Source organism: Apium graveolens, chromosome 9 (assembly GCF_009905375.1).
Source record: "Apium graveolens cultivar Ventura chromosome 9, ASM990537v1, whole genome shotgun sequence".
In the NCBI taxonomy this organism is placed as follows: Eukaryota; Viridiplantae; Streptophyta; class Magnoliopsida; order Apiales; family Apiaceae; genus Apium; species Apium graveolens.
The window spans coordinates 166,589,915-166,615,310 of record NC_133655.1 but is presented as its reverse complement, the minus strand read 5'-3'; the positions used below and the strand labels follow the sequence as shown (position 1 = coordinate 166,615,310).

Genomic DNA, 25,396 nt, shown 5'->3' with positions numbered 1-25,396 from the left:
TAAAAAATTGAAAAAAGAATAATATAATTGGTTTCTCATTAAATGAAGTGAATATTATGAATTTAATTGAGTAAGTGATTAAATAGAGGACCAAAAGATAATATGGGATAAATTGAGGGCTGAACATCAAGGTTGTGCAAACAACCATGCATGGAGGGTGTGCCTAAATTATTATATTTATATCCCATATTTATTGTGATGGATTAAGTATAGAATTGGATTACAAATCTTTAATTTTTTTCCATGTTTATGTTGAGGGATAGTGATTGAATTATTTATAATCCTATATTTGTTTTACGTGAAATTCTACCATGGAGATTATAATTCTTTAAAAATATGATTTTTTAGAGGGGATTAGATAATCCTCTCTCCGTCCCCTCATTTCTAAACATTTTGCAAAGAGTATCTGACACACAATTTAATATGCAAGTAAAGTATAATCTCATAAACTACTTTTATGATTTTATATTTTTAAATAAAAAATGAATTTTTAAATTTTTTTCGGAAAAAAATTAAAATTTATTTAAGGAACTATACTTCATATGCATATTTTATATCTACCTTTAAATATGTGCCGAATATTCTTTATCGAATGTAAATAAACGAGGGGACATCGGGAGTACCTACACCAACCAACTATATGGAAGATTATATGGAAGATTATAATTGTATCCCGTATTTCAAAAAATAAACATGAAATAATTATAATCATAATCGTGTACTTTAACTAAACAAACATGGTATAAGATACTCTCAAAAATTATAATCCTTGGATTAATCTAAAATAAGTATTTATATAATAAGATTGAAAAATTTCGATAATTATATAATTCTTATACTTAATACTCCAAAACATGGCTATAAGAAATTAGTAAATACCTGCAATTATGAAAATCATTATAGTTTATCGAATTTCTAGTCGGTGCCCAAATCATTATGCTAAAAAAAATGCTAAAATACGTGTTTGATGGGTTGTCAAAATTTTATTGGTGAAGAGTTTATTAATAATAATGAACCCCTGCATGCACAAAAACCCATCAATAAAATTTTGACAACTCATCAAACACGAATTCTTAGTGTGTCACACACACTAGAAAAATCGATAATTTATACAATCCAAGATTACATGATAACTCCTCTCAAACGGAACTTATACCATAAAATTGTCATGGATATTTTATTGGATTTTTAAGACATGGGTTGGATTACCGTCGAGAAAGAAGAAGGACAAGATCCGGAGCCTCGGAAGAAGAAGGACAAGATCAGGAGCCTAGGGTGCGCCCTATACAGGGCTAGCCCGATATGCAATTAGTTTGCGACGGTCGCTACGACGAGGAATCACGACCGTTATTGACGAAGTTCTACATAAAGGTTTACGACGGTCATTACATTGAAAGCATTTAATAATTATAGTGAAGGAGGCGTGCGACGGCCGGTACGACAAGAATGTTACAACGACCGCTACGGTAAGAGTGTTATGACGGCGCTACTGTAAAAGATGACGATGACGAACAAATATTTGTGAAGAAGTCTTTAAAAGCTGTTGTGAAACTAGGGGAAGGAGTAGAGCTACCAAGAAGTTAGGAATGGTCCGGGCTCGGGGGATATGTTCCCGGACCCTTAAGGGCGCGCCCCGTGCTATACGGCCGCACAGGGCGGTCGATCCGCAATACAAGATGAATAACTATCAAGGATTGGTAAGGAGGTTACTTCCACAACTAAATTAGGAAGTGACTGAAACATTTAAAGAATACAAGTAAAGAGGAGGAGCCCCGAAAGGACCTCCCATGTCTCGGGCGCGCCCTTGGCATGCGGGAGTTCCAAAAGACTCTGACGCGCCCGAAGAAGGAAAAGGGGCCTCCGGGAGCCCGTCGTCCCAGAAAACATATTAAAGGCGTCATTCTGTAGTCTTGCGAGTTGTCCTCGTAGGGGAACGATCGTAAACACTTAGTATATACTTTGGGAGCATTATATCTGTATTCGGGAGACTTTGAGGTTATCTATCACTTGTCCCGTAGTCTGATGAGTTATTCTCATCGGGGGTAAGGATGCACTTGAGCATTTGCGATAAGTCACGACTATATCTGCGATTACAATCAACGAAGATAGCGGTTGCAGATGAGATATCCCCCAGCCGGGGAATTTCATTATCCGTGAAGTTTCGAAATCGTAACCGAGCCTTGAGCCTCTGTGACTGGGCCGCATCGCTGGGTATTCTCAAAACAAATTAATATTCGTGTTATAATAGAAAGTTGGTTCGACAATTAGGTCACGAAATGAGAAATCAAGTCCATCTAGGTTTTTTGTTCTCCAACAACTACGTAGGGCTTGATACTCCATAAAAGGAGGTACGTAGGCACTTGTAAGGAATTAGAAACGAGAACTCTATACGCCACCACCAAACACCCTTGCAATCTCAGCCCCGTTTTATCGAAATCACCACACTCCGACAACTTTTACGATGAAAAATCACCACTGCGGATCTTGATTCCGACCGCGAAACTCAAATTTTTGTTAACCAAATTCTTCCGTTAACAGGTACCATCAATGATGCCTTCTTTTCGTATGAGCAAGATCATCCTAAACAGTTATATGTGCAACTTTTTTTGTAAAGCACGTCTGATCTCATCGGCTCAAAGTGTAAATATGAAAGCCAACATCAACAAAAAAGACAAGCTGGCATCTTTTATAATTTCTTCATAATAATACAAAGTTGAGTTTAGATCCCACCGCCACATGGAATTTCCATACTCAACATTTAGGCATTGAAGTATGGCTTCCACGACAAAAGGTGTGGCAGCGGAAATAATGCGTGGTTGCACAATTGTCAAAAGTGAACAGGATTAAATTGTCAAGATGGCAATAACTTATCAGCATGTGAACTACAAGTTACTCTTCATGATATTAATATGTACAGCTGGTTGAATTAGTCACACACGGAAACACTTGATCAAACAGAAGGGCCGGACCTGAGAACCTTTTCTAACTTCTCAGCCTTGCTGTAATCCTTCTCCGTAAGAGGACCTGCTGGAAATGGTGTGATTTCAACAGTCAAGTGAGGAGTTGGGAGCTCGTCAAACAATGCCCTGACATTGTTACAGCACACTGTCTCACCATGAGCAGTCTCCCTCCTGATCTGACAACCCTACAAGCATTTAAAAAATTATTGAATCAAACAACTTCAGGTTCTGTTTTCAAAAAACTCATTCCAAAGAAGGTAATCAACCATAATTAACTAAACTAATCATAAAAAGAGATACTTGGGATAATATTTTTTAAACTTTAGTACCTTGTGAGAAGTGGCATCGCGGAATTGATCATCGTCAGATAGTACGGAAGCAATGGCTCTAAGAAGGCGTCGCCCTTCAGATTTGGAAGGTATCCTGTAACTCCGTCTTAGTGTACCCTTAGTTGTGGGATGCCATTTGCTCACTAGTTTTCTTCGATTAGCCGCTTCCTTGTCTGGATGAATAAAAGAAAGTTTTCACTCAACAAAAGTAGAATTCAAGAGTCGACACCGTCTTGACTGTTACTTGCAAATATCTCAATCAAATTAGTCAATGTGGCCAGGCCAGCAATTAATTCTGTCAGTCAAATTATGTTCCAAGAATTTGCTTTCATGAACACAATGCTTAAAGACTAACCCTGCCTAAAACAAAATTGACTTTGATGGTAGGAAACTTGCACTACTATCCAAGTCAATAGCACAAATAGAGGACAGCAACAAGAATTTATCACAAGACACACTGGCATCATGATATATCAAGGAAGGAACTAACAGAGCTGGTGAGAGAATTATATATCGAGAATAAAGGTAGTTAAAAGTTGTTTGAGGACTACAATTTTCTGTGTTGCATTGATGCACATTTATTAATAATAAAACAAAATATATTAAATCTACAGAGAGGGGCCATAAATTTACTTGCCACACTGTCAAATATTTGTCTAATCTATGTTATCGGGATATCTCTGGTTACCAGAATACTTGTGGGAACCTTTTAATCTGCAATAAAATCTTACCAGTTGGCACTCAGGCAGGAAGATAAATATCACTCAAGTACTGTTGACAGGTAAACTTATTATGATCTAGCCAAGCCTCTGGCCATACTCTTCTGTTAAGGTGAACTCTGAGTTAGATTCGTATGTGCCAGACACCTTTAGTCAATTGGTTGATCTAAGTGTAACTAGTATCTTATAATTCATTTTCCAATAACAGTTGAAATCTCAATCCATACACATGTCACTCACATAATTGAGTTATGTTGAGTAACTCAAGAATTAAATTCTTTGTTCCAGTTAAACATAATTTTTCTTGATTAACATTGGATACAACTACCAAAAACAGAAACAAAATCTTAATGCCAAGTACCACAATAATTGCTGGATAAACATCACACTATAAAGTAAACAACTTCATTAAAAAAAACACGAAATCCAGATAAACAAGCAAAAAACCCGATTTCTCCAAAATCAGTGGAATTCCATTAAAATTAAGTACCTGGTTTGGCTTGAAATTCCTCGAACCACTTGGCGAAACCCAAATCACCAGCACCACTTCCCACATCTACAAACAACAAAAAGCATTAAACAAGATATAAAAACAATAAGCCCATGAAATCATGAGGGGGGGGGGGCGAGATGACCTGAAGAGACAAGTGGATTAGCAGGAGATCCAGCCAACCCAGTTTTCAAAAGGGCATAATGAATACAAACCCTTCCGGCCCATAACACAACTGGACTAGTTGTTTCTAACAACGAGCCCTCTATTCTTCTTCTTGAACCTCTCTTGTTCTTCTTCAGCTCAATTTCATAACTTGTTGGCCACACACTTCTAGGCACAAAACTTGAACACCACCTGTTGCTGGGAGGAGTTGCTTGCAGAAGCATTTCTTGATATTAAGTACTACTGTGTAGTTTAAAGTCTATGTATAAATATACAAAGCAGAAACAACTAGAGCCGAGCCAAAAACAGAATCAAAATCGAAACCTTAGAAAACCGAGCCGAATTAAACCAATCTGAAATTAAAACCGAAAAATAAAAAACCGAACCGATTTAAATGGCTCGGTTCCGGTTATGCGTTGCAACCAAACCGATAAAAACCGAACCGGTTAATAATATTAATAAATAAATATTATTTATATATATAATTTATATATCATTTATGAATTTTGTGATTATACGTTTACTAATTTTGTGAATTTTATAAACTGTTTTTCATTATTTTATTGAGTTGATCAGGGTGCGTTTATTAATTGCACTGGAATTTATCGAGTATGCAGTCTGCTTAAATCCTTCTATTTCTTTCTGCTCAAACAATTATTAGTAGAGTATCCTGCTTCTGGTCAACCAAACGTATAAACTCTATTAAATAATTAATCTGGATCAATTTTCCAGTTCTCAATCTTCTGCTTTTTTTTCTTTTCAGGGTGATGCACATGTAATACTAACTTTCAGTAAAATATTTGAAACGTAGAACTTAACATTGTTCTTGGTAGCATTTTAATAGTATTACGACTCTCTCCATGAAATGAAGACTTGTTATAAATAATATTCGATGTAATTTTTTTTATATTTGTCGGTTTTGTAACCGAAACCGAGCCGATAACAATCGAATCGGGATTTTTCAAACCGAAACCAAAACCGAATCCGAACCAACGGCTGCGGTTTTCGATTTTAAAAACCGAAAATATATGGTTACGGTTACGGTTCCGGTTTTATCAAAAAACCGAGCCGAACCGGCCCACGCTCTCCCCTACAAACAACAGTGCTCAATTATTTTGTTATACAGATAGATAGATATATAGAAAATATACTCGATAATGGATATATTTTTTGGGTTCCCTTCGTGGTTGGCGACCGGGGTAGAAGGCGAGAACCTTGCTTTAGTTAACAACTTTTATTCGATCAAAATTCAAAAATAAATATAATCGAGGTAATTTTAAGTGATTAAAATGGTAATAAAGATAATTTCTTATTCTTCTACTTCCACAAGTAAATTTTATATTATTTTTAATTTTTTTTATAATTTTTTAAGTAATTAAATTTGAAAATTCGAATTAAGTGATAAAAAAGAAAAAAGAAAAATATTTTTAAAAAAATTCAGAAACATTTTAGGCAAATAGAAACTTTTAGAAAATAAATAATGTAATATTTTGACTAAATTTATGTTAATTTTAATTTTTATGGTTCTTGAAGTAATTTAAATATGATAATTAGAATTAAGTAATAAAAAGAGGAAAAATAAAAAATATTTTTAAAAATTTCCAGAAAAAAATGTACAAATTTTTGTTTTTAGAAAATAAATAGTGTATTTTTTTGACCCAATTTATGTTATTTTCAATTTTTCATATATTCTTTTAAATAATTTATATTTGAAAATTCGGAAAAGGAGGTCGGTAAGAATGCATTTAATTGCTGATAGAGGATAAAATAAACCTTAATTATGTCATCAGTGTTGCATTAATTACATCTAGGACTGTAAGGCCCATTAAAGAAGGCCATATGTATGACATTCAGACCAAGAAAGTTAACACATTGATCAGAGCCAAGAAGGTTAAAACATTGATCATGCCTGATGGAACAAAGAAGACCCAATAGCCCTGAATATTTATTAATTTCGTAATTAATAAATAGGGAGGATTAACAACTCATTAAATGAGTTCAATCAGTAATATAACTCTATGGGAGATAGCCTAGAGGGCACCTAAACCAACAAGAGTCTGATTCCTTTATTATGGAACTCCAAAGTCTATCCAAATTCTGAGACTTGTCCCCCAAGTCTCATAGCCCTAGTCCAATTCAAGGACTTCCAACATCTATATAAGGGTGTTAGGTCCCGAATTATTGTAGGGGGGGGGTTGAATACGATAAACACTAAATTAAAAATTCTTTTGAATTTTTAGCGGATATAAGATTTAGTGCTCGGTTAGTGGTTTTGTGTTCTTGAGGTGAATAGTATTTGAAATAATAAAACGAGGAACACAAGATATTCGGGGAAGTATGTAATCATATATAAATTCTCGAGAGGTGTTGCTACACTCCGGTAAATAAATTAACCGGCTACAATCTAAGAACAACAAAGTTCCTAGCTACTACAAAGATTTGCAAATCAAATCCTATACAATGATCTAGCTTTTGTTTGTCTAAGAATTTAATTACCGGGTAACGATTATAATGCCCCTATGAATATACAAGAATTAAATCGGGCATTATAACGTTACTCCGGTGAGAAGTTAAACGGATATTCAAGGTGTCAGAGCTTCTCTATAAATCTTTACTTTTTGTTTTCATCACCTCTCGTGAGAGAGAAGATGAAAAGAACTAATAACAATGATAATTTTGATTGTTATATATTCTGCTTCTCTGTGTAGACTTTCAATTTATTTGGACAGGTGGCAGCTTTGGTTCCACAAATATCCTTGAATTGCTGTTGTATAATTCACCGGAAAATCAACCAAGTGTTCCATGGCGACTGGAGTATCCTTTGGCTTTTCTTCTATGGCGACCAACATCTGTGTGGCTCTATGGTGACCACTGGAGCTCTATGGCGACCACAGGAGCCCTATGGCGACCACTGGAGTCCTATGACGACCACTGGAGCCCTATGGCGACCACAGGAGCTCTATGGCGACCACAGGAGCTCTATGGCGACCACATGAGCTCTATGGCGACCACATGAGCTCTATGGCGACAACAGGAGCTCTATGGCGACCATACTTACACTTCTATGGCGACCAGAGTGAAGAGTCTTCTGCCTTAGAATATTTTGCTTCTGTTTTGTCATTCTTCACAATATCAACACCTTATTCTGTAATTGAATTAAAATCCCTTATTGTATACTGATGTTTGGTGCACTGGTCTGGTTCACAAACAATTAGCATTGAGAGAACCTAATTCAATTTGTCTTGTGTTTCTGAGTTGATACAGATTGGTTGAATATCCATTGCTTCTAACACTGACCGTCAATAAACAACTGTACTTTCACTGGAATCCTTTCTGGTACTTTAAACAACGTCTTCACTGCTACTACAATCTTGAACACTTCATTCACTGTTCTTTACTAACACTTGAACATATAAATGAGCTCCTGTCAGTGAGTATAACTTCAAGACTGCAGTTGTCTTCTTTAACCTCTGTTTATACCATGTCTTCAATTCTTCAGATTCCTATACTTCATACACTGTCTATCTTAAATCAATGCCAATACACTGAAATCTTCTGGTAGCACTTTATACACTGAATCTTCATCATTTCTGAAACCCTGAAAGTCTTTAACCTTTATTCTTCACTGAGGCATGAACATATTAATGAACTTCTTTCAGTGACCTGTAAACAGACTTCAAGCCTTCTTCTAATCTTCTGATTCTTTGTATTTGCCTTGTCTTAATTCATCCTGATTTCTTGTGTAGTCATAGTATTATTAACCTGTCATATTCTAGTGTTGTTCTCGTGTTGAGTTATCACGTAACTGTTCATACAGCTACGCAGTCTCACCAACAATCTCCCCCTATTTGATTGTTAAACCTAACAAACAAATTAAATAAAGAGGATAACTCAACTAACAACTAGAAAAAGTAATGTACCAGGACTTGTAAATAATGCTACTGGTTTTCTGGATCAAATACTGCATTTTCAGATTCCTTGAGTAACTGAAATGAAATATGCTTGTTCCTCTAGCACTGAACTGATCTTCAAGTAGTTTCATCTTCATTTTCTTGGTTCTTCAAATCTCCACTAGATAATACTTCTCAGCCTTGAAGTAATTATCAGCAGCTTCTTTTGTACAAACAAATTTCCAGTTGAGAAGCACATATCTCTCTTGCTTCTCCCCCTATGAGAATCAACCGCTTAAAGGAGATCACCTTCGTCTACCACCTCTCCCGTACAATAGGATCCGTAGATAAGAACTAATGGTTCTCCCCTTTTGTAAAACAGCTTCTTCCCTTATGAAGAATAGTGATGAACCAGTGATGAACCAAACCACTTCTTCTGATCACTAGGAAATCACCTTGTGTTTACCACCTCTCCCGTATAATATGATCCGTAGTTACAAACAACAATGATGTTGTGTAGTGTACATATGCTTTACCTTTTTTTTTCTCCTCCCTGCTATTTCTCCCCCTTAGTTGAGGAATCCTCCAAACTATTATATAAGCTTTTTTCTCCCCCTTAGAGAAGGAATGCGTGCTATTGTCTGAAGGAGTTCTCATATTTTATTTGGTTGGAAAAGAAATAACAAGTCAGAGTCTGATCAACCATGTCCCGTTAAATGCTGTAAGAATGACTTCATTGTTGATCATCATGTTCACCAATCTTCCCAACTCCTTATACCTCCCAAATGTGAGATCATCAATTGTTACCAATTGTTAGCTCCCAACTTTTTAGATCTCAAAGTATTCTAATCCAATCTGTAAATGTTAGGTCCCTAAGAGTTAGGTTCCAATCATAAACAGATTTGAGACCCGAAGTATCAAGAACCATGTTTAGGGATATGAAATGGGATATGGTATTTCTCTTTCTTCCTCACTGTGAGTGTGTGATTCTGTTTGGTGTACCTCACATGTGTTTCACTCTTCTCTCCACTCGTGTTTACATTCATTCTCACAAGTGTATCACTCCTCTCATAGCTCCAAAATCCAGCTATACCTACAAGGAAAATCACCTTAGCCATCCTTAAGGAGGTCACATATGGTGCAATGGGAGTTCGCAAATCCCCATCCTTGTTAGACTCGTCAGATGAATCTGAGTCATAATCTACAAGTTGCTAGTTTCCCTTTGAGGGTTCTAGATTTGAACTCTAGGAAGGTAAACAGTGATCCAAAGAATTTAGCATAAAGATCAAAGTTCCCTTTTTATGTCTGTGAAGACATTTTCTTGTGACTCATCAGGTAATATCTGAATCATTATCAACAAGTTGTCGATCTGCACCTATGTCAGATCCACTATCCATAGATGCATCCATGTTTATTAGTCCTGGGGAGGTAGACACTGACCACTGACATATGGCTGTTGGATCAGTATCCTCTCCGAACACCTGTAAAGGTAATTAGTCCATTAAAGAACCTTGAACAATCGAATCTGACCTTAAAATGGTTGAAACTCTTATTCCAGTCAACTCATCCTTTGTGTGTGTAACCTTTTCTTGTGCATCAAGAATTGCTTATGTTCAAGGTGGTGACACTACATCGGATGCCTTGGCCGACAGACGAATTTTAATAGACGCACCCTGTTGAGAGGATGAATCTAGTGACTTTTTTTGTGCCTTTTCATCCATTACATCTTTTTTAGAAGATGTATGGGGGCTAGCAGTTGCCTCGGTTTAAGTACTACTCATCTTTGTAGGAGACAGAGCTACTGGGTTGACTACAGAACCTTCCTTATGTGGTGCACTAAGACACTTTCTCCCTCACGCTCATTCATACTTTATTTTAGTGGTAAGCGAGTGTTGGTTGGTTCTGTTTCTGTGTTTGTCTTTATAGTCTGGGATACAAGTTGTGGGTTTTCAACCTCATGACTATCAAATGAAAGAATGCCATTGGAGGCTGAAACTGTATCACAGAACATATGGCAATGTAAAGATAAAATGCATTTAATATCTATAATGAATGAAATTCATGCATTTAATCTTTTGAGAGAAATGATGTACAGTAGTGATTTCAAAAGATTTTAATGAAATAAGCAATCACCATTGTAGAAAGAAGTTTGATTTTCTCCTAAAACTGTTCGAGTGCACAAGTCTGTTTTTATGCCTAAAAAGATAAATGATTCAATAAGACACAGACCGATGACCTAGCAGTATTAAGAAGAGAAAGAAAGATTTTGTCTTTCAATTTGAATGAATTTTTGTAAAAACATTGATCACTTAGGGTAAAGTCTAAGCAATTCTCATTCATATCAAAAGCTCCATAATCTATCTTTATAAAATTATTACCAACAATATTGTTTATTGATAAATAATCTTAATAAGAAGGACTATGCGGCTAATTTTAAATTATAGTGAATCTGTCAGATATAACAACTCATATAAATCCACTAGAACTTAAAATCTCACAATTATCTGCAATAAAACATTAACAATATATCATTGTCCGATACTTGTCAAGTACTTTAGATACCAATAATTATGTTGCATCCTATTTTAAATATTAAAATAAGATATCGATGAATTAAATACCAATTATCTATCAAAAAGACATCAGCATTCAGTTTCATATATCATACAATTGTTAACTCCTAACAACTGTAATATCTCAAACAATATTGGTTCGATAAATAAGGCAACATTAACTAATATTATCTTGTTTGCAATTTTAGAAAAATATTCTAAGTTCCATATACTTTGATCCATTGAGTATGACATTTATTATCAAAGTGTTTAGGAATTTGCAAATAAGTATAAAAATTATTCTAACTTGACAACATCTGGTTACTTCTAATAAAGCAATCAAACATTTTAACCATAGTTGTACTTAAGAAAAATTTCTACACTTTCTATATTAGTATAAGTGACTAAAGATAAGCATTGATTACTTAGAGGAGTTCTAAATAATGTCACAAATACTAATACTTCACAATTAGTTCATAGTTGAACTCTTAACTAAATATCATTAACTGATATGAGTCAAAAATTAGCATACAACTAATCATGCTACAATTATGATTCTGATTTCAGTGAATTCTTGAGATATAAGCATTGCTAAATTCACTGAAACCAAAATCTCATAATTAACTTATAATACATAAGTTACAATCAATATACTAGATATTAATTGTTGACAGATTTAGTTATAATCAATCATGCTGCTTATTTATTTTAAGTTAGTTTGAATTATGGAGCAAATAAAATCATTGATTTGCTTCAATTTCCATAATCCAAACTACCCAAAATAAATATTAAATAAATAAATACTAAATATCTATGAGTTAGATACTAGCACTTAAATATTTATAATTATCCTTGAGTAAGTACCAATAGGATATATGACTTATATACATGGAAATCACTCTTTGGATAATTAGTAATTTTACAAATACTTTCTCAGCATATAAAATATTGAGAGTTTTATATACATGACTTAGAAAATACTTCAACTTTCAATATCAGTGATTTTAGAAATAAGCATTGATTACTTAGAATAAAAATTCTAAATAATATCACTAATACTAAAAGTATCACAATTATTCATACAAGATACAAATAACTATACTATATTTTATTTTAATATAATTTAAATTATGAGACTTATATGGAATGAAATTGTCTATAGTCGTAATTTAAATCAATTAAAATAAAATTCAAATTTAATGCTATAATACTTAAGTACCACAAATGTATATGACATTGTAATCATGATAATCAAGATAGTAGCACTAAGTACGGGGTACTGGATTACTGAAAAATTTACAATTTCTTAAGATATGGAAGATTTAATGCTTGTGAACTTATATTAAGAATTCCTTATAGATGGGATTTCTAACTAATATGCAATGAATGATATCCCACACCTACAAACCAGTCTTGAAAAATTAACTTTATCAAGTGATTTAATAAATGTTTCTGTCAGTAACTCTTTGACTAAAAGACATGCTCTTTAAAGTAATGATACCTGGTGTGAAGGTGCCTTTTCATAGAGTGTTCCACAGAGATGTTGGATTTGAAGTTGTTTCTCATCATAACAGGAAATCAATCTTCTTCCATGAAGTTGACAGCTTCCTGAGATGCTTCTCTTGTCACTTAGGTTGACAGCTTCAGAGATGCTTCTCCTGTCTTTCTTACAACTTGCATAATCTGTATCTATATAGCCAAACATGTTAAGCATAATATCTTTAGGGTAATTTACTCCAAGATTTAATAGTCCCTTAAGATATCTAATAATCTTGTTAATAGCTATAAGATTGGATTCTCTAGGATTCACTTGGAACCTTGCACTTTGGCATCTTGAGAACATTACATGTTGTCTATTAGCATTTGAGTAAAAGAGTGAGCTTGTCATACTTCTATAGCTTGTTATTTTACTTGAGTTACACTGATCAAGCTTTAGTGGTTTCTGTTGGTAAGTAGTCTTGGCATGTTCAGAATCTTCCAAATTTTGCATCTTCAAAAGATCCTTAACTTACTTATATTTCCATCATTCTTTTGGTTTACTTGTGCTCCTAAAAGAATTGTTCTTTTGGCTTGCTTGAGCTCCTAAAAGAATTATCCTAATGGCTTGCTTAAAGTAATTCCAAAAAGAATTGTAACCTTTCCAACATGCTCCTCCATACCTACTCTGCAATAACTTAGCAAATAATCTTGCACAAGTCTTTGTTAGTAGACCAACATATAACATTATCATTATATCATTGCACATATAAAACAATATGTTTGTGCCTAGTGATACGAAAGTTATTAATATAACGTCTCTACTAGTTTATATTAAATTGTAACTTCAGTTAGAGTGCCATACCATGTCCTTGACGATTGCTTGAGTAGTATACTAGTTCATACTAACCTGAAGTGAGCTTGTGAAGAAGAGATATACGTAGTCCAATAGATCTGTAACTACAAAGTCCATGAACTGTTGTGCATTGACTTCCTTTTTTGACTCACCAACCAGGAGTGCACTTGTACACATCCACTAGAGTCCAATTACAAGTGTAATATGCATCAGGTGCATGATATGTCATAATATCCTCAAGTCTCGTCACTGGTGCTATCTGTTAGATACTGCTTCCTGTTAATAACCTAGCATCTAGTTTGGATTTGTCCCTCATAACAATGCCATTATCATCCAGTACGACTTCTGGTTATCCTACTACCAATTACAAAGTTGTCATTTGGTTTGGATACCAGCTTCCCTACAATCTGCTTGCTGACTGATTGAGTTCATCTTGCTTTGCAATTATCCAATCAATCCGGATCTGTCAGAGCTTCTGTACCTTTTTTAATTTTTTCTTCAGATAGAAAATTAGAGAAATAATCATTCGCACTCAGTAGCCCTGCTAATCATTATTCCACCATCTGAATCACTTAAGAACTAGACTCTGGGAATAAAATTAACATCAAACCCTTTGTCTCAGCAGATATGATCTTGTTGTGTCCTCTGAATTTTTAATGTGGTGTTGTGTCTGACTAGTTGATCCTTCTATTGCTTCCCCTAAGCTGTTACTGGGATTTCTTGAAAATCCTTACCTAGGCTGACTGGCTTCATTGAAATAATGAGTTGTGTTATACACTGCCATTCCACTGCTTGGATATGAATCATCAATACCATAAATTTCTCCTTTAACAACTTGGAGCATGGAGTTGTTGAATTGTGCACTTAGACTTTCATTCACTTTCTGTTGATCAACCACAAATGCCCTGTAGGTTGTAAATTCCACTGAATAGCCATGAAGAATATCCTTACAAGTCTTAGCTGTAAATACCAAGATCTTCAAATAACTAAAAAAAATTTATTGTTTGCTTTTGTAGAACATTCTCTCCAAACACTTTTAGGTTATTTAGTGTTTGCTTCTGTTGGCCATTGACTCATTGGTGGTCTTCATGTATACATCCTGATCGGCTTGATCTTACTTGTTGCAAACTGTTTTGACTGCTCCAACCCTTTAGTATTTAGAAAGTCTTGATTAGCTTGATATTTCTCTTGTAGCTTTAATTAAGTTCTGATTCTTCCTTTGTACCACTCCATTTTGACACGGAGCTCCCAGTGCTAAATATGTCTCAAAATATTCTTGATGTTACAGATATTAATCAGAACTGCTTCTTGAATTCAGTCCTATTATTTGACCATAAGATCATTCTTTTACAGTTGCTTCCAGCTTGATCTTCTTTGATGTGATCAATCACCATCTGTGATGTCTTGTCTTGAGAATGCACGAACAACAACTTTATGTTAAGAGTAGTCATCAATCATCACTAAGGTATATCTTTACTTTGATGTGATGTTGTCTTTGACTTCCCTTTTTGACATGCCTCACATTCTTCATCCCTCTGAATTTCAGATGATGCGGTCCTCTCACTAAACCCTTTCTACAAAAGAGTTCCTTGTGTTTATGGTTCAAAGGTGAGAGCTTCCAATGTCATAGCTAAAATTTTATCAGATGAAGCTTTACGGTAGAAACCATTGACTTCACCTTTCTTTGAGATTCTAGTCTAGCCACGAGCATATCATTCCCTTACTCTAAGAAGAGAAAGCTTCTTAACCTTCCTGCTTCAGATGATACACTAATCCTTCGTTGAAATGGTATTTTGTCCTTTGATGCAAAACCATCTGATTAGAGGTTTTGTGCCTTGATTCTTCAGCAAGAAAGATGCTTCAACTGTTATAAGTGACTCCAATGATTAGTTGTTATCATTGATAGCAATTATTGAGGCCATGATGACATCCCTTTCTGCATAGCTTGCCCCGTAATAAAAACCTTTGTCGTCATCTCCAAAGATTACTAACATAATAGCTTTTGTTGATCACATTTGATTGTGAGGCTCTTTCTTTGATCATATGCCTTGAGTATGAATTACCAAGAATTCATATGAATCAAATAACCTGTTCTGTCCTGCACTCACAAATGGATTAACAGTTCTTGGTACCCAACTTATCAGTTTGGGTCCAGTTGGATTAAAGATTTTATTATAAACAGAGATAACAACAGCTACAACTTTATCATGCTAATTCTTATCTTTGACTGACCATTTCTCCATTTTAATACCCTTGACAAATTTGTCTCTAGGTTAAGGGAAAATTGGTTCCAACCTTACATAAGGAGAACTAGCAGTCTTTGCCCTATTGTAATTCTAAACATGCTTTTTCTATAATTAATGCAAGTACTAAGAGATGCATTCATGGCATAAGCATAAGCAAGCATTGTGTTAAGAATACATGGCAATTATTCAGAAACATCACACATAAGAATTAAGCAAGATATGAATGATATGGAATAAACAGAATTAATAAATAAATCACTAATTTTATCTAGTCCAATCATGTTAATGTATCTCACCTAGCTATCTCAATCCAATTATAAATTAATACATCTTAACAAATAATTCAGATCAAATGAATAAATGATAATGTAATAGGATATAGGAGATAAGCATAAACAAAGGTCTTAAGTGCTGGAAAACATATATCTCACTAAAGTAATTAATCATGTTCAACAAATATTCAAACAATTATTTAAGATCATCTAATGTAACATGCACAAGTTAAACATCAATCCTAGTTACCAGAAAATAATCTAGTGAACTAGTTCAGCATTATCTATGTGTAATGCTATCATGCTTGTGCAAGTGTTAAACATTTAAACACCATGATCTTATCATGCTTGACTGTTGAAAACAAAATATTGCAGTGGTTCAAGAATTTGAAACCTGAGATATGTGAGTTGGACCATCTTCAGAGGTTGCTATGAAAGCAAGATATTCATTATTCTCGTCATCTAATCCATCCCAACTCTTTCCCGTGCACTATAAGTTTTGACTGGCCATATCCCTAAGAAAACATTCCACCTTTGTCTCAACTCTTCAACTGAATCCCTACTCATCCTTGTTTGTCAAGCTTCTTGTTCTGTTGTAGCAAAACCCCTGATAGTTACTTGACACATATTGCTTGTCAAACCTCTAGCTATCAAATGTTGTTTATGTCCTAATCTCATTCTTGTAGTAACCTCTTGAACTGAATCTGTAAGAATCTCTGCTTCGAAATAGATAGGCTCGATCCTTGGATATAGCATAAGTACTCCTTGTGAATCTGATTCGACTAAACTTCCCTGATAAGTGAAACACTGCCTTGACGTCTAGTCCCTCAAGTACTTCTACCTGAGCTTCTTCTGATTCAGCTATCAGTAACTTTTACATTCTGTCCAGAGGTTCCAACTTTATTACATGTGACTGAGATGTTTGTTTGTCCCCACTATTCTCTCTAACCTCCGCAATTCCTGCCTGTATGATCTCATTGATTCCCGGATAAATATAGCATTGGTACAAACCACTGTGTGACTGTATAATCTGGAATCATATAGTTGTCTTAAAATCTCCGAGAAAAGTTGAACCCGTAGAAATTTTATTCATTTCCTGCGTTTGAAAATCCAGTGGTATCCTATGGAGTAAGCATTTGAGAAAGTTCCACAATTTTCTTCTGTAGGTCTTGAAATCAGTTCCATTGGAGTTAAAAAACCATTATCTTCAATTTCCGTATTCGGGAATTTTCCGTCTGAATAGCACATGGTCTTTGTTTTCTTTGAAAGATTAAAATCATCTTTAACGTCCGGAGGAATCTTGAGTCTATCGATACTTTGAGTACCCTTAATTTAATATTTAAGAGAAATTTAAATTTCCAATATTTTTAATTTTGTTAGAAAATAAATTAATCAAAAATAAATATATACGTAAAATCTTATTTTCAAGAATTTCGAATTTTCTTAAAACTTAAATAAAGATGTAAATTATTATTTAAGAAAAATTTAAATTTAAGAATTTTAAATTTTATGGAAAAATTAATAAATCAGAAATAAAAATTATTACGAAGTCCAAATTATTTAAAATTTAAAAATCTCAAGTGTTGATAATTTTTGAAAATTAAAAAATCTGAAAATATGAGAACTTGGTTGTTTGGGCTGACATACCGGATCTGATCTGTATATCGATCAATAAGCTATGATACCAATTGTTAGGTCCCAAATTATCGTAGAAGGGGGGGTTGAATACGATAAACACTAAATTAAAAATTCTTTCGAATCTTTAGCGGATATAAGATTTAGTGCTCGGTTAGTGGTTTCGTGCTCTTGAGGTGAATAGTGTTTGGAACAATAAAACGAGGAACACAAGATATTCGGGGAAGTATATAATCATATATAAATCCTCGAGGGGTGTTGCTACACTCCGGTAAATAAATTAACCGGCTACAATCTAAGAACAACAAACTTCCTAGCTACTATAAAGATTTACAAATCAAATCCTATACAATGATCTAGCTTTTGTTTGTCTAAGGATTTAATTACCGGGTAACAATTATAATGCCCCTATGAATATACAAGAATTAAATCGGCCATTCTAACATTACTCCGTTGAGAAGTTAAACAGATATCCAAAGTGCCGGAGCTTCTCTATAAATCTTTGATTCTTCTTTTCATCACCTCTCGTGAGAGATAAGATGAACAGAACTAATAACAATGATAATTTTGATTGTTATATATATTGCTTCTCTGTGTAGACTTTCAATTTATTTGGACAAGTGGCAGCTTTGTGTCCACAAATATCCTTGAATTGCTGTTGTATAATTCACTGGAAAATCAACCAAGTGTTCTATGGCGAATAAAGTATCCTTTGGCTTTTCTTCTATGGAGACCAGCATCTGTGTGGCTCTATGGCGATCAATTGAGCTCTATGGCGACCAATTGAGCTCTATGGCGACCACTTGAGCTCTATGGCGACCACTGGAGCTCTATGGCGACCACTGGAGCTCTATGGTGACCACTGGAGCTCTCTGACGACCACTGGAGCCCTATGGCGACCACTGGAGCCCCATGGCGATCACAGAAGCGCTATGGCGACCACAGGAGCTCTATGGCGACCACAGGAGCTCTATGGCGATCACAGGAGCTCTATGGCGACCATAGGAGCTCTATGGCGACCACATGAGCTCTATGGCGACCACATGAGCTCTATGGCGAACACATAAGCTCTATGGCGACCACTGAAGCTCTATGGCGACCACATAAGCTCTATGGCGACCATACTTACACTTCTATGGAGACCAGAGTGAAGAGTCTTCTACCTTAAAATATTTTGCTTCTATTTTTCCATTCTTCACCATATCAACACCTTTTTCTGTAATTAAATTAAAATCCCTTCTTGTATACTGATGTTTGGTGCACTGGTCTGGTTCACAAACAACTAACATTGAGAGAACCTAATTCAATTTGTCTTGTGTTTCTGAGTTGATACAGATTGGTTGAATATCCATTGCTGTTAACACTGACCGTCATTAAACAACTGTACTTTCACTGGAATCCTTTCTGGTACTTTAAACAACGTCTTCATTGCTACTACAATCTTGAACACTTCATTCACTATTCTTCACCGACACTTGAACATATAAATGAGCTCCTGTCAGTGAGTATAACTTCAAAACTGCAGCTATCTTCTTTAACCTCTGTTTATACCATGTCTTCAATTCTTCAGATTCCTATGCTTCATACACTATCCATCTTAAATCAATGCCAATACACTGAAATCTTCTGGCAGCACTTTATGCACTGAATTTTCATCATTTTTGAAATCCTGAAAGTCTTTAACCTTTATTAAGGCATGAACATATTAATGAACTTCTTTTAGTGACCTGTAAACAGACTTCAAGCCTTCTTCTAATCTTCTGATTCTTTGTATTTGCCTTGTCTTCATTCATCCTGATTTATTGTGTAGTCATAGTATTATTAACCTGTCCTGTTCTAGTGTTGTTCTCGTGTTGAGTTATCACGTAACTGTTCATATAGCTACGCAATTTCACCAACAAAGGGGTCTCACCCCTTCTGTCAGAACTACATTTTTGATTTGATCCTTGGCATATAGAAAGGTACATAGGCATCTTGTTAAGGCAGATTGAGTCACGAAACACAAGTGCAGTCAAATCGATTCTTGAAACTCACGAACCCTAGCAATAAATATACCCTAAGTTTTTATCCATAACATTTGGCACCGTCTGTTCGAAATCATAACAACAACCATGGTGAGAACACGGAGTGGAAACAGAGCCCCTGAAGGAACACCAACTGAAACAACTTAAACGATTTCGTCGATGGTGGAGATACCCCCACACTCATCCTACACCTCCACCCAGGGAGGAACCCTAATAGGGGCAACTGAGCCTCAGCCATAAGGGACGAATCCCCCGGTTCCTCAAAGGATAAATTCCCAACTTCATCAACTACATGCATCTGTGAATTCTCTACCCATTGGGTATGAGTATTAAACCATTGTGACCACTAACCCCCTTTACAGAATGCCTCTATACCCTGATGTTGGAGGAAGTGGACATGCTAATCGGAGTGAAGCTCAAGGGCAGACACCCCCTATATATACTGCTTGGCTCCTATTCCGGAGGACCAAGAATTCTCTAGACCTTACTGTTCGGGCTAAACACACGCTAATATTCACGCAAGTATACGTGATCGCAAGTAATATATAATTATTTCTAGTTCGTTCCCACAGAGACTGGTTTGGTTAACTATGTGATTTATGCACTTATGCACCGATGATATGGTTATTATTCAATGCTAAGATGATAACAATTTGGGGTTTTGATTATACTAGGAATTAAACTAACAATTATTACTAATAGAGTAAAGAGAGTTGGATATTATATGAGACAAACATGGGATTCTAACTTCATTAAATACTTCATTCAATAGCCTTATTGATCTTAACCTTAGCATGCAATGGTGATGATACTACTCAGATAACACGAAACTGCTTAACGCCAACTTTCGTTGCACGAATAACATACTATCAGACATCCACGAAAGAGATAGAAGCTGAATAGACACCAATTATATTGAGACCCTATATGTCTATATAATTTGATAACATAATGGCTTAATGCATAAGTTATCTATCATGATTACACAGGGCAAGTAAGATGATTAAAATTACCTACGAATCATGCATAACAATAACACATGAACCTATGCTAGCATGGCAAGTTCTAAATCCTTAAATTCTCCGTCGCTTCATTAAAGATTAACACGCTATCTTATAAGTTCGCGATGCTCATAAGACGAATAAGCAAAACCAATACTAGGTTATCATACAATCATCACACACTAAGGCATCGAAACAAATTAACTAAAGAAATCCATAAGTAAATCCGCTAGAACCCCACGATAACGATTAGCCCATAATCGGACTCATCATCAACGTGGATTCTGATGAAAGCATGATATAATAAATGTAGTCTTTATACTGAATAAATAATAAACCAAGTATGAAACAAGAGTATAGGTTCATGAATAAGAAAACTAGCATCCAAGTTACAACTTAGAACAAAGAATCACAAGTAAAAACAAGATCTTCTTTGCCTTCGTTGAATCGTGCTAAAACGGTCTTCTTATGCCTTCTCCTTGTGCTCTGGTACGTCTCTCTATGGAAACCGTCCTTTAATTAAGTATATATAGCAGCCCATGCAAAGTAGAAGTCCTCCAATTAGATATCAAGTAGAATCAGGATTTTGAGATCCTGACCCGGCGCGGCCACGCGCTTCATCAGCGCGGGCGCGCTGGCTCTCTGTTGTTTGGGCGCGGGCGCGCGCTATGACAACGCGGGCACGCCGTGCTCCTGGAGAAAATTCGTCTTTTCTTCAATTCTTGCTGCAATGAGTTGGCTTTCCGAGCTTTATTCCTTGGACACCATCCTAACACCATATTAGCACCAAAACAATGCTATTCACCTGCTTTCCGGATTAATGCCTAAAATGCAAAAACACTAGAAAACATATTAAAACACCAACAACTTGAGTACAAATACATCAATTCAAAGCTTAATAGAGCATTATAAATGTCATAAATGCCACTAAACATACCCCCAAACTTGAATCGATGCTTGTCCTCAAGCATAAACAAAATCAAAGAACACGAAACAAAAATGCATGAATGCAACTATTTGAATGCAACTAAATGAATGCAACGATCCCTATAAAATAACTAAACCAATCAACAAGCATCATCTCAAAAAATGCAGTTACTCACATAAAGATCAATTAAACCATACAAATCAACTTACAAACTAGAGACGCGCGTGTGTGCAGATACTTACAGATATACTATCGTGACTAGATCAATAATCATGACTCACTACTCATCAAAGAAATCGCAAGGTTATAAATAAAATAAAAAGCTAGACTCAAAATAACTTATAACAATTCAATTCTTATATTGGAGTTTTATATGGATTCATGTTTTTTTTCAAAACAAAACAACACAAATATGCTTATTTGACCGTGCAATGATTGAGGTCCACAAAAGACTTATACAATAGTACCCATGTAGCGAGAGTTAGGTTAGCGGATTCCAGACTTTAAAAGCCTTAGGTCACTAGGCACAAAGTCCCCTAAGAACTTAATAACTCGAGTACTAAAGAGCCCACTCGTGATCAATTATACATAACACTCATTTTTTTTCTTTTATTCTTCTTTTTTTCTATTTTTCTTTTCTTTTTTCACAAATTTCTAAACGAGTGCATTTCGTTCCATCTCGTTCAACCCTAGACTACTCATATAAATATGAGCTGACTACTAGCCATTTGACACCTAGCCACAACAACTAGCAATGAAATCCAATTTTTCTCCAATTTCTAAAAATCCATGTTATTTTATTATTAAGAGAATATCCTAAATTTTAAATATAAACAAGCGATTAAACCTCGACAAAGAAATAAACCATGATCATGATCTAGCACTCAAGCAACCTATAAGACTTAGTGAAATACAAGTATCTCTAGCATGCAAATCAACTCAATGTGACTCAAAATCACTACACTAGCATCAATATCACAGGTCAATCGTAAAAAATCATCTAAGGGATCATGTTATAATGCAAATGCATGAACTATGTGAACAAACTATCATAAAAACTACCAAAAATTAAATAAAACTATCATGACAAAAATGCAAATATATGAACTAAACTATCATGAATATGCAAACTATATGTGACTCACACAAACATATTCCTTCAACTACTACCCCCAAACTTAAAATATTCACTGTCCTTAGTGAAGGTAATAGTAAGAAATCAGGCATACCTACTCGGAATCAGGATCCTCACCCACAACGGGTGTCAGGCTTATCTGGAGGTGGATACACGGAATCCTCACCAAATACTGGCCACTGGATGTAAACACCTATGGCTCTGAAAGCTGTCCCCAATGCCTGGGTGAGATCACGTGCAAACATGCTATGGATGTCATGCATCGCATCTATCCTCCTCTTCAAACGCCTATACTGCGCCATGCTGATGCCAGCTCCAACATCAGCTCCTGCCTCCTCATCATTCTCCAGATGCGATGGCCCAGCCTCCTCACCTAACTGAGACTTCCAAGCTGTCCTGCTCGTCTGAGCTGTCCCAGCAGCTGGTACCCCACCAGGTAGATGGTCAAAAGTATATCCAAGCCCCTTCAAATTGGGCTTGCCTCTATCCCACTCTTGCATCATAGCTAAAGTGGTGCTGTCAATAGGAGCAATCGGGATCTGTAGCTGCTTGTGTGTTGGCCAACGAACATCAACTGCCACACACAACTTCGTCACAATAGATGCATAGGGTATAGACCCCGTAGTACTCCTCCTCAAGAACCTCAGAATACCCTGATAAATCACCATCCCAAGATCTACATAATCACCCTGAAGAATGCCCCACAACAGCCTTGCATGCTCCATAGTCACATCATGCACATGAGAAGATGGCATTAGATTAGCATAAATAAACGCGTTCCGTGCATGGGCAAACCTGTTCATGCTAAAAGCAAGGAACGCAGAATAATTAGTAGTTCCCCTCTTGAACTTCCAATAAGTATCAGGCATTCACAAAGTAGCAATAATTAGATCCAGATCAAAGTCCTCCGGTGTCTTATCGTTCCACGTGTCTTGACCGGGCCTCCTCACGGGCTGTTCAATCACACTCCTTATCGCATATGCACTGTACTCCACAGTCATCCCCAAACCACCGTGAAGTCATTCTTCTCCGCCTTCACATTAGCATGGAACTCTCGAACAACACTCATGGGCACAATAACGGGTGCCTCGCAAAAAGAAACCCAGCCCATCTCCAGAATCATCTCCAACAACCTACCATCCTTCCCCGATGGCAGAAAACCTCGCTCATTAGCTATAAGCTTCGAGAGAAGCCTCGTATACTCCACTTCAGTCTCGGGAGTGGAAAACCTCAGCCTCACACCACCCGCACTCGAAGAATCAGTGATGCTGCTGCTTACTTGAGTTCTTTGTCTCTTGGGTGCCATTGGGATTGAGTAGAGAGAATAAAAGTTATGTATTTGAGAAAGAATTTGTGTTTGAGAATTTATGAAGTGGTGAAGAAGTTTGTGTATAAGTGTATGTATATATAGGAGGTAAAAAGATAATTAGATATGGAATATAAGTGGGAATTGATATATGGGAATAGTGGGAATAATGGGTTTGATTTGGAAAGGGAAATTGAGATGTGGAAGAGTAAAATTCAGTTAGGAATTGATTTTTTATCAAAGTCCCCAATTTTCCCTTATTCACAGCTATAAATTATTTTTTCAGACTTCGGGGACCAGTGCGACCGCGCCGTGCCTCAGCGCGGGCGCGCCATGTTTCCGTTATCTCAGCACGGCAGCCCCGCTGGGCAGCACGGATGCGCCGTGTCTTTGGAATTCCAGCGCAGCCGCCCCGCTTCCTCAGCGCGGGCGCGCCGTGCTACTGTAGTTGGCCTCCAATTTTTTCTTTTTTTTGATTTTTTTTGTATTTTTCTCCTTTCTTTCTTGTTCCTCTATCTACTAATGTACAACAAACTTGGGTTGTCTCCTAAGAAGCGCTTGCTCTACGTCATTAGCTTGATGTAGAACTCGAGATCAAACGGATAATAAAATGGCACTAACCACCTCGCGGTTTTCCGTGTCACCATAGTAATGCTTCAACCTCTGACCATTTACTTTGAATGCTTGGCTCGGATCATTCTCAAAAATCTCCACCTCTCCATGTGGAAACACAGTTTTGACAACAAACGGCCCTGACCATCTTGACTTCAACTTCCCAGGAAAAAGATGGAGACGAGAGTTGAACAAAAGAACTTGTTGCCCCGACACAAATGATTTGAGCACTAAAACCCTATCATGCCACCTCTTGACTTTCTTCTTATACATTTTATTGTTCTCATAAGCTTGAAGTCGAAACTCGTAGAGCTCATTCAATTGAAGCATCCTCTTCTTACCAGCTGCATCCAAATCCAGATTCAATTTCTTCAAAGCCCAATACGCTTTATGCTCTAACTCCATCGGTAAATGACACCCCTTACCATAAACCAACTAATACGATGACATCCCTAGAAGAGTCTTGTACGCTGTTCGATACGCCCAAACAGCTTCATCAAGCTTCAAAGACCAATCTTTTCTCGATGGACACACAACTTTCTCTAAAATGCGCTTGATCTCTTTGTTAGATACCTCGTATTGATCATACGTCTGAGGGTGATAAGCCGTAGCAATGTGATGATTTACATTATACCTTTGCATCATAGCAGTGAACCTGCGGTTACAGAAATGCGACCCATCATCACTGATTATGACTCTTGGAGTTCCAAATCTTGTGAATATCTGCTTGTGAAGAAAATTAAGCACTACCTTCGCATCGTTTGTTGGAAACGCCTTAACTTCAACCCATTTTGACACAT

At 36.1% G+C, this 25,396-nt stretch overlaps 1 protein-coding gene across 1 annotated transcript; it reads right to left on the bottom strand.

The window, feature by feature from the left end:
* Positions 1-2,659: 2,659 nt before the first annotated feature.
* Positions 2,660-4,916, bottom strand: LOC141684705 (uncharacterized). The gene is made up of 4 exons (XM_074489788.1): positions 4,644-4,916; positions 4,499-4,564; positions 3,290-3,462; positions 2,660-3,145 (listed from the first exon to the last, which is right to left on the bottom strand). The coding sequence occupies exons 1-4, from the start codon at positions 4,885-4,887 to the stop codon at positions 2,951-2,953; spliced, it is 678 nt and encodes a 225-aa protein (XP_074345889.1). The 5' UTR covers positions 4,888-4,916; the 3' UTR covers positions 2,660-2,950.
* Between the last annotated feature and the right edge of the window lie 20,480 nt (positions 4,917-25,396).